At 30.7% G+C, this 12,039-nt stretch overlaps 1 protein-coding gene across 1 annotated transcript; it reads right to left on the minus strand.

Moving 5' to 3' along the window:
- Positions 1-9,302: 9,302 nt before the first annotated feature.
- LOC104891401 (protein DMR6-LIKE OXYGENASE 1) lies at positions 9,303-12,039 on the minus strand. Its single transcript, XM_010677088.4, has 3 exons — positions 11,385-12,039; positions 9,951-10,278; positions 9,303-9,806 (listed from the first exon to the last, which is right to left on the minus strand). Exons 1-3 carry the CDS (start codon positions 11,996-11,998, stop codon positions 9,564-9,566), a joined length of 1,185 nt encoding a protein of 394 aa, XP_010675390.2. The 5' UTR covers positions 11,999-12,039; the 3' UTR covers positions 9,303-9,563.

A 12,039-nucleotide genomic window follows, 5' to 3' on the forward strand; every position in this document is an offset into this window, starting at 1 on the left:
TAATATTTTAAAGTTTTATATAGTACTCTCAACCTGTTTAAAATTTCTTATAATACCATTAAATTTATATATTTCTCCTTTTTTTTTTTACTTGCAATACTTTTTTAAAAAAGAAATAATGCAAATATCTAGCGCTTAAATTGAGTCTCCTAGTATAAACAACGGAGCAGAAATGAACATATTTTGATAGATAACACGGTTGACACACAAATTATACGACTAGCACGATTTAAACAAAAAAAAGTTTCCAATATATTTTGATAGCAATTTCGATAGCAATTCCAATAGTAAGCTACAACACCTTGTAGCTTGACTTGCCACATCAGCTTTTAAAACTACTACATTTTCAAGCTACAAAGCACTCCAATGATTAGCTACAACAAAAAGTAACCTGCTTCAAAAATAAATAACTAAAATAATATAAATTAGACACATGTTACAATTTAGGTGGAGGATGTTTTCTTTATTTCAACCAAGCAGTGTAGCTTGTTTGGGCAGGTTGCTCCTTCTAGCTACGGCTAATTTTTCGACTCCAATAATAAGCTACTTGCTTGAGATTTTAGTTAATTTGCAAACAGGTCCCTTTTCCATACCATTGGAGATGCTCTTTCATTTATGTTTTTAACTTTTATGTCACTCTAATATTTTAAAGTTTTATATAGTACTCTCAACCTTTTTAAAATTTCATACAATACCATTAAATTTACATATTTTAATGGTTCAAGAAAGGAGAGCAAGAGGGGAAAAAAACAAAAGTTGAGTTGAGAAGAAGTGGTAAGAGCAAAACCAATGATTAGATCAATTTTAGAGGTCACCAATTATTTTATTACTTTCTCTTTCCTCCACCTCATTTATGCCCAACTTACCCCAAAGACCCTTATTTTTTTTTACTCTCGATGGTTAGACTGATTTAAAGGATCATTAAACTCTCTCTCTCCTACTATTTACCATACCCTGAAAAATCAAAACTAAATTAACTAACCAATCTACTCTTGCCACATGTCCACCTTTATATAGCTTCGGTTGACAAGTTTTTGCGATGGACGGTCCATCCCAATGCCCAGTTCATCTTCTTCTCTCTCCTCTTTGTACTCTCTCTCTTATTTTTCATTATTACTTTTTCCCTCTCTCTCCTCATGAACACCCAAGAATCCAATTGATGTGTATGCTGTAAGTGAAGAATTAAATTTGAAGGAGTTGAGAATTAGTAGTAAGTTAATTTCGTTTCACCAGTAGTCGTTACTAACAAGATCCATAACTTTGTCATTTTTGAATATGACCTAACACCTTATTAGCGTGATCAATAGCGTCGTCGCACTATTTACATGTTGGTGAGTAAGTGTCTGTTTTATTTCTTCAGGTAAGGCACATACTCATTATTTCTTCAGGTAAGGCACATACTCACTTACGCTCTCACTATATCTACTTGAATTCTTCTACACAAAAAATTAATTAGATAGCGAAAGGGCGACTATCCAGTAGGTAATAAATCTTGTCAAAGGATTTATAAAACTTTGAAAATAAAAGTATTGAAATTTATTTTCGATTTCGAAAAGATAGTTTATTATTATCGGATTAATAAGCCAAGATTCTATTCAAACATAAGTCCAAGAACCAAGTTATCAGGCAAAACAAAGATCCAAGACTCAAGTTATCAGAGAAACTCAAAAGAAAATCTGTTTCTCATTTCAAGCGGCAACACCTATCGCCATTATTTCACAAAAATCCAAAATTCATGTACTATAAATAGCTACATGTATGATGTATCCTCATAGCAAACTAAGTGTTTTCTTCAATACAAAAAATAGAGAGCTAATTAAGAATCGGATACAAAAGCCTCACGCTCAAAGTTAGTTGTTACTCAATCCTTATATAAGTTCATTCAAGTTCAATCAAAGTAAGTTATTATTTATATCTGTGTTTCATTTTAATTGTTTTCAACATCTGTTCAAATTTTCAAAACTGATTTCATTCACTTATTAATCCAATAATAATAAACTATCTTTTTGAAATCGAAAATAAATTTCAATACTTTTATTTTCAAAGTTTTATAAATCCTTTGACGAGATTAATTACCTATCGCCGGACAGTCCCCCTTTCGCTATCTAATTAATCTGAAATACAAACGAGAAGGTACTAAACACGTCCAGTCCTGGGGTCAATCCAGGTATCCGAGCCAAAAAACAGCCCGGGGTAGGATTTGCCGATATTAAGTCTAAAACAGTTTAAATACTCATTCTAGTACTACTGATAGTGTTAAAATTAAGAATGAGTTGTTATTTCATCTTTTTCTGATTTCGTTTTTTAGTGAATTTGATGTACATCACTAATATGCTACGTGAATTTGCTAGTTGTTACAATTTCATGCTAACCTTCTACTATATTATAATAGGATAGTTTATGTTTTGTTTATTTAGAAGGAAATCTATTATCTTTATATGTATTAAGTTTAGTTCAACTATCTAGTGTTAGTACTTTTCACTAAAATTTACCTACATCATATAATATATAATTTTGTGGGTTTAGTATTAAGAAATTGCACTAAGTGTTGGTCAGATGTTGGTCAACCCTTGTTAAATCCGTTGGTCAACCGTTAAGAGGAGAAAATGTGGTCTCAGTAAGGGTGGTCCCGTTTGTCCCATTTATATGCATTTACTTAACTGCTTCATGCACTAAATTTTATTATTATATGATCATGGCTACTTTTATTAGGAAGTTATTTTTACATGCTAGTGATAACTCAAACATAGTACAAAGTAAGGAATATCCTTTTCGATTAATTTTCAAAACTGGACTATACCTAAGACACATATAGACACAATCTATCAAATAGGAAAACTTGATTTAAACGCTTTTCTATAAGATCATGAGGAAACTACGAGTTTAAATCAGGAATTTCAAAGTATTAAATTACTTAATAAGACATCTATAGATAAATACTTAAAACATATAGGTATATTCATTTTGGTATGATTCAAATAGCCTTAAAACCACTGTCTAGAGAAGGTCTTGATTGTCCAATATATATAGCTTAAGAGATAACGCTTAGTTGGCTATAAAGATTCCTTTTAGCTATGATTCAAACTAATATTTGTAATGCCCAATCTACTTTAATTGTTGTCCAAACTTTACAGTAGACTTAACCGATCCATGGATACTAGACACTTTAGTTCTAGATGTCCATCTTTCAAATAATTCAACAGTACAATTTAGGGAATATGTTAAAAATTTCGCATTAATTTACCGTGTCTATTTTAGACTTTTACTTCTCAACTTAATCCAAAATGTTTACTTCATCCCACTATAGATGAAACTATATCTTAAAAGTTGAAACTGAAAGTGCGGCTACTTTTACTCCTAAAAAATTAAAATGGAATGAAATTACTATTCCTAAACAATTTTTAATTCATTATAATCCTCTTCCTAGAAATATTACTAAAAGAAAATTGATCAAATTATAGAAGAACCTGATGGTCAAGTAATAATAAAGTTAGGTACTAATTATGAAAGAGCTAGACCATCAACCTCCTATGAAAATGCTCGACCTTACGAGAAGTAATTCATAATAATCCTCAAGTTACTTCAAAAAATTTACATTTTGAAGAATCTTCAAAATTCCGTTATAAAAACCCAATACCTGAACCAATAGGAGAACCTTCTACTAATTCAAATCACCTACTTCTTCAGCCATGAAACCCCTACCTTTTCCTCTATTAATGTTATTAAAAAAGAATTTCAACTAGACTTAGAATATATCCATAATGACTTTTATTCAAAAGAAAAATAATGATAAAAAAGACTGGTTCTTTGGATGTTTTGATCAAATTGCTAGAAATCATGTCAGACTAGAATGGAATCTGATATAAAAAATTAGAAATTAATATTCCTTTTTCATCTGGTTCTTACTCTATACCATAAAAAATAATTATTTTACCCTTTAATAAAAATCAAATAAACATGACAGGTAGTTTAATTCAAAGTTGGACTTTAAAAGATGGAAGTATAATTAAGTCTATTCATCCTCCGTTAACTGAAATTCAAGTTAATAATAATGAAGGATCTTTTGTTATGGCTCCTTTTAAAAAGAAGGAGAAGATGACAACTCCTCCTCTGTAATTTAGGTGACATAAAAAAATATTCACCAAAATAATTATTCAAACCAACTTCTCACTACCATTTCAAAACAAATAGAATTTATCTACACTAGAGTAAAAAAAATCTCCTGATATTGATGACATTACATCTAAATTGGAAACTTTATCTATAAATAAAAAGGAAAAAAAATTCCCTTCGACATAGCTGCTCCGTATATTAATACTTCAAGAATTCCTATACATCGTCAAAAATCTCTTAATTTACCTGAAAAAACAACTCCTTTAATTATTAAGATTGAAGAAAAATTATCTAATTAAGTACTTCAATCAACTAATAATATTAATGTTTTGGATAAATATAGTTAAATAAATCAATCAATTCTGATGACGATGAAAATAAAATAATAAAATAAATAATAGTTCTTGGAAAAATGTCTCTAGTGAAATTATTATACTAGACCTACTCCACCAGATATTCAATATGAAGAACGACATAAATTCAGAGACTCACAATATGATGGAACTGCAGTTTATGAATGGAATATGATGGAAAATCAGAATATGAAATATTAAATGTTCTTTCTGAAATGACATGGCCATAACTACTTATAGGTCAAGAAATGCTCAAGAAATACTATTATAGATTTTCTCACAACTGTTTTACTGGTCAATTAAGAAATTGGTGGGACAATAGTATTAATATGGAAACTAAAGTTAAATTTTTAATCACGTTAAAATAAAAATGAACAACAAGCCTTAGATGGAAGCTCTTCTTATTAATATGATTGCTATGCATTTTATTGGTAATCCAAAGGAGAAATGTCAACAAACAAGTAGTCTTACTAATCTTAGGTGTCCTACACTAGATGATTATCGATGGTATAAAGATGTATTCCTTAGTAATATTTTCAGAGAGGTGATTACAATCAATATTTTTGGAAAGAAAGATTTATATCTGGTCTTCCATCCCTATTTTCTCAAAGAATATTCCTAAAATTAAGAGAAAGTACAGGTTAAGATGAAATTTCATATGATAGTATATGGAGAAATATTTTCCTTTGTTAAAAAAGAAGCAATTGTTTTGTGTCAAGAATTAGCAATTCAAAGTAAATATTCTCTGAAAAAAGGAAAGACGTAGAGAATTAGGAAGTTTTTGTGCTGCTTTGGATTACCCAAAATTCAACCTCCCTCTGCCATCAATAAAAAGAGATATAAGGAAAATTTTCGACCAACTAGAAAAATTATTAACAACAACCCCTCTTATAAAAAGACCTTTAAGGCAGCCACCAAACCACCAAAGAAAATTATAGTCCCAAAAGACCAATTTATTGTTATAAATGTGGACGAGTAGGTCATAAGGCTAACGAATGTGACTTAAACAAAAGGTTAATGAATTATGTGTCATGATCCAGACCTTCAACAAAAAATTTTAGCCTTATTCACTAGAAACTTCCTAAGAACATAACCTTACTGACCATAGTGAAGATAATCTACTTCAAATAAAATCAGATAATGAGTCAACCTCTTGTTGTTCAAAAGAGTCAGCCCCATTTTGTCAAAAAGGATGCTGTAATAATATTTGTTCAATTTCAAAAGATTTATTCTCCTAAAAATTACTTTTTATTAATCAAAATTATTTTCCAATCATATTTACTCATTTAATTATTTCAGATACAGAAAACTCAACCATCTTCTAGTTCCAAAATAAAAAACGTATACCTTACACAAAAAAGAAGAATTCATACCCAAAAGATTCAAGATCTACTCAAAAAACTTTCCCCCACCACAAAAGACTTATCAAACAACCTCACTCAGACATTTAAAACTCATACTTTACCTACAATACATAAAATAATTTTCAAATTCTTCATATTTGAACTAATCATTCAAATATATCAGCTTCCAACCGATATGCAAGAAATCATCATCAACAAAGTAAAGCAAGAAAATTTCAACACATGGTATATCAATTTCCTAACATCAGAAAAAATATCCCCCTACAGCATTTGGCGAACATGGGGACGGTCTATATTAATATTTTCATATTACCAAACTGGAGGATTTTTCCTATCTACTAGAGATCTTCAGAATACTTATCCATATTTTCAAACATGGAAATATGGCTTGATGAGGAAATTTTACGAAGTACCAAAACCAGACACAAATTTTTTTCAAGAGTTCACAAAATTCCAACAATATATATTTTCAATAGTATGTTCCATTCAAAGGAAAGAATGGATATATGAAAAAATCATTTGCGCCAATATAGAAATGTTGAACGACAAAATCAAACCAGCCCACTACTTCATACTCATTATTGTAATAAAATGTTATCTTTATTGCAAGGATCCCGCCATCTTACATCATACTCCAGCAAGAGCATATGTGTTTTTCTACATCATCCGCAAAATTGAAGAATTATTCCGAAAAAACGACGAAGATCCAATTACTTTTATCCATTGCGGAAATATAACAGTTGTTTTTCCTACATGGCTACAAGAGTTTATTACTGGTGTCAACCACTCTGAACAATTAAACAACTCGAAGCTGGAAAATTTCTCTCTTAAGAAGGCAAAACACTCTTACTCAAATTATTAGAAAATTGTTCGCATGATCTTCCTGACAAAAGTTAGGGCATTCAAAATAAAAAGATCCCGCTAAATGAATATCACTTAGACAAAATAAAATAAGGGACATATTTTACTAACATTTTCAATGTAGGTATTTCTATGATAACTCAACAAATATCAGGTATACCACCTGACTATCTGCTGAATTCTAAATTCATCACCCAAAGGTACAAAAGGACAACATTACAATTACAACAAGAAGACAAATGAACAAATGTCCAAACTTGCAAAAGCATCCATTGAGCATGAAATGCATCATACTCCTTCATATGAAGCCATATGAATTGAAGCCAAGATTCTATTCAAACATAAGTCCAAGAACCAAGTTATCAGGCAAAACAAAGATCCAAGACCAAGTTATCAGAGAAACTCAAAAGAAAATATGTTTTTCATTTCAAGCGGCAACCCTTATCGCCAATGTTTCACAAAAATCCAAAATTCATGTACTATAAATAGCTACATGTATCCTCATAGCAAACTAAGTGTTTTCTTCAGTACAAAAAATTGAGAGCAAATTAAGAATCAGATACAAAAGCCTCACGCTCAAAATTAGTTATTACTCAATCCTTGTATAAGTTCATTCAAGTTCAATCAAAGTAAGTTATTATTCATATCTGTGTTTCATTTTAATTGTTTTCAACATCTGTTCAAATTTTCAAAACTGATTTTATTCACTTATTAATCCAATAATAATAAACTATCTTTTTGAAATCGAAAACAAATTTCAATACTTTTATTTTCAAAGTTTTATAAATCCTTTGACGAGATTAATTACCTACCGGACAGTCCCCCTTTCGTTATCTAATTAATCTGAAATACAACCGAGACGTTACTAAACCCGTTCAGTCCTGGGGTCAATCCTGGTATCCGAGCCAAAAAACGTCAAGGGATAGGATTTGCCAATATTAAGTCTAAAACAGTCTAAATACTCATACTAGTACCACTAATAGTGTTAAAATTAAGAATTGGTCGCTATTTCGTCTTTTTGTGATTTCGTTTTATAGTGAATTTGATGTACACCACTAATATGCCACTTGAATTTGCTAGTTGTTACAATTTCATGCTAACCTTCTACTATATTATAATAGGATAGTTTATGTTTTGTTTATTTAAAAGGAAATCTATTATCTTTATATGTATTAAGTTTAGTTCAACTATCTATTATTAGTACTTTTCATTAAAAGTTACCTACATATATAATTTTCTGGGTTTAGTTTTTAAGAAATTGCACTAAGTGTTAGTCAGATGTTGGCCAGCCCTTGTTATATAAATCCGTTGGTCAGCTGTTAAGAGGAGAAAATGTGGTCTCGGTAAGGATGGTCCCGTTGGTCCCATTTATATGCATTTACTTAACTGCTTCATGCACTAAATCTTATTATTATATGATCATGGCTACTTTTGTTAGGAAGTTATTTTCACATGATAGTTATAACTCAAACATAGTACATAGTAAGAAAATATCTTTTTCGATTAATTTTCAAAACTGGACTATACCTAAAAAATATGTAGACATTATCCATTCCTTCCGTCAATGTTATTACAAAAGATAATAATGAAAAAGAATTTTTATTTGAACTTATAGACAAAATTAACGATACAGATATAAAAAAGGAATACCTTTTAAAGTTAAAAGATATTGTTTGTAAAGAAGAAAATCCTACTAGAACTGAACCAGTTACTTTATCAAAAATATTTGATCGTTATCCAACTCCTAATATTTTCAAACAAATTACAACTAAAGATTTACAAACTGAAGTTAGCACTCTTAAAACTCAAGTAAAAGAGATTAAAGAACAATTGTTAGGATTCAAAACTAAAGACTTAGAACTTCAAACTAGAATAGCTTTATTAGAAATTTAGAATCAAATAATAGTCTAAAGGATCAACCTTCTACTTCAAACTCACCTTCTATTCGAATCTCTTCTCAAGACACTAAAGAAGATCAAATAAATATTATAGATAGAATAAATTTTCAAAAATGGTATATTCTCATTTCACTTAAAATAGGTAATGACTTACTTAAATACTATAGCATTACTAGATAGTGGAGTTGATCAAAATTGTATAAGGGAAGGACTAATTCCTAACATCTTTTACGAAAAAAACAATTGAAAAATTACATAGTGTTAATGGTGAATCTTTAAAAATAAAATATAAACTCCCTAATGCATATATTTGTAATCAAGGTTATTGCTTTAAGAATACATTCATTTTAATAAAGGATATAAATAATGAAATAATACTTGGTACTCCTTTTATTACTCAAATTTATCCTTTTTCAGTTAATCGTAATGTAAACATATTACCATTATTAAGGGATGGGCATAACCAAACCAAAGACTAACATTTTTTTACTACAATTTCAATATACTATTGTCAAACAAGTCTTAAATATGTCAGGAAAAAACCGATCGACTGCAAAACTATTAAGGTCTTGTTTGACAATAGCATTTTAGGTAGCGGATAGTGGTTGGACAAAGTCAAAACGCTACTTAAGAAAATTATGAGTGTTTAGTGAGGTAGTAGTTGTATTAGCGGGTAGCGATTGGAGTAGATTATGGGTAGCGATTGTAGAACGTTAATACAAATAACATATGAGATTTATAGGTAGTGGTTAGCGAATAAACTCTATACAATGAATGTCATTTATTGTATTTTATAATCTCAATAGCTACTTTTGCCAAATACTCCTAATTAAACAATTACTTTAAACACTAATCTCTAATTGCTATTAGTAGACAGCTAGTAGCTACCCCAACAACTACTACAACAATTAACAATTACTGGAATAGCTAGTTTTGCCAAACAGGCCCTAAGTCAATCTAACTGTAAACAAAGTTTAAATTTCAAAATATTCTTTAACTTTACGATTTTTCCCTTCTTGATTTCGAAACTCTTCAAGAAATTCTCTGAAGTAGTAATTCCTGTAGAGTGGAGGATGTTGTTCGTCAATCAAATCTTCAATTGGACCCATAACAGCATCTTTGTCTGGGCCATAAAACATTGCCAGTGATACTCTACTCTGGTATCTATTAGTCACAACTCTGTGTAACACACTTTTGTATTTTCCATTGCTCAAAACCTACATCCAAACAATAAACGAAAATATATGAAGCTAGATCAACATTGCTATCATAGTAAAGGCACAATATTATTGAAACAAAAATCATTTAGAAAAATACAAATGAGTTGCAATAGAAAAAAAGAGGAAGAAAATCGAGAAAACCTGCAATTGATCTCCTATATTAACAACTAATGCATTTGGAACAGGATCAACATCAATGCATTCGTTATCTTTCATAATCTGGAGACCCTGCACATTTGGAGATGGTAGCAAAATTGTGATTGCATCTCTATCAGTGTGAACACCCATACCAAGAGTAAGATCTGGATTTGTGCAAGGTGGATAATAATTTGCTTGAACTCTGCACAACGGATTCTTCCCTAATCTATCTTGTAAATAGTTTCCCTCCAATCCCAAGCCTTTCGACATCAAATTCAGAAGCCGACTCATCAGGATACCAATTTCCGCAGCATACATAGTAATTACCTTCCTGTAGCAACAAATACAATCGCATACAAATTTATAAGTAATTATCTTCCCATAGTAACAAATGAATTTTTTTAGGGGCGGGACTAGGATGTTGGGATCCTGTACAAGCTCCTAAATGGACCCTTCAATCATAGTAATAAACTAGTAAGCAAGTCTTCCGGTGACTAATCTCCCATCGCTAGAAAGCCCAACCGGTAACCAAAAGAAGCAACCTCTAGTTGAGAAGTTAACTGCTTTCCTGAACTATTCCTGCAATGTTTTCTTTCAGCTGCTTAACATCCAAATTATGATTAGAAAATCTGTAAACATGAAAATTACACTAATATATATTCACATAAGACCTCTTCCGAGAAAGCGAATAATTCTTACTACAAAAACACTCGGATTATGATTACAGGATAAAAAAAAAGATGAAGAATACACTAATATCACATAAGACATCCCCTTCCTACATTCATTTACTTTGAGGTCTTTGACATTATGAATACAAAAATTTAATCATATATTCTGCAATTTTTCCTAAAATGCAAACTTACAATAGTCCGTACCTTGATATAACTAATTAAGTAATTTGTATTATAGTTCCTCCATTTTTCTAAATGACTCAATTTTGACTTTTGACAGTATTCACATACATAACTTTGACTAGCTTTTGTGATTTGTATTTAAGGAAAAACATAGTCATGGGTATCGTTAGATTCATCTCAATATATATCTTTAAAATATCAACTTTTTATAAGTTTTGCTTTTAATTAGAGATATTAAGGTTCAACATAATGTGTCGGCAAGTGTGCTAAAAGCAAACAGGTTACCTAAAAAAGCAGACTACCTTTGTTTTTTAAAATTGACCCATTTGCTTTTGGCACACTTGTCGAGGTACTATTTTGAACCATAATATATCTAATTATCAATAAGCAAAAATTATAAAAAGTAAATATTTTGAAAATATACATTAAGTCGTATACAACAAGATCCCACATGACTATATTTTTGCTGAAGTACAAATCACAAAAGATAGTTAAAGTCATGTTTGTAAATAGTACCAAAAATAAACTGCATCATCTAAAAAACGGAGAAAGTCAGCTAAAGCTCATAAATAATTAATACCTGTAGTCTGGAGGATCAGATGGCAAAAGAGCTGCAAAACTATCATCTGTAGGGTGCCAAGGATGTTTAAAAAGCTCACTCCACATACTAAATCTCTGAGGCTTTTTGTCATCCTTGCCCTCTACTTTGCGATAATGATTACAGATTCGAACATCTTTAGCTGGATTATCAGACACAAGAAGAGCCTTTGTTTCAGGAGGAAGGTGGAACAGATCTGTGGCAGCAGATAACATGCTATCACACAACTCCTGCGGTACTCCATGATTTTTTATTAGAAAAAGTCCGTAATCCTCGCACGCATTTGCTATCTCTTCAATATGGCTATCTAATTCCCCGCTTGCCATGTCAATTATAGGAACTTTGTGAACTGACTTAGACACTTCTGTTAAGTTCGGCCTTCTTTCAACAGGAAGAATGAAATTTGGAGTTAGTGCAAGTGAAGAAGAATCATTATCTTCTGAATTAGCCCATTTGAAGACACTCCCTGTCGTTGCTGATATTTTTTTCGTTAGGACTTTAGATATTGAAATATTAGTGTATGGCAATGGTCGTCTTCTATAACCATTCAACAAAGAGAAGTTGCTGCAAGCTCCGTAACAATTGGACTGCATCATGATCTGCAAATTCCTTTAAAAAAAGAATTAATCTCGTGATC

The sequence above is a fragment of the Beta vulgaris genome, chromosome 4, assembly GCF_026745355.1.
Source record: "Beta vulgaris subsp. vulgaris cultivar EL10 chromosome 4, EL10.2, whole genome shotgun sequence".
NCBI classification, from domain to species: Eukaryota; Viridiplantae; Streptophyta; class Magnoliopsida; order Caryophyllales; family Amaranthaceae; genus Beta; species Beta vulgaris.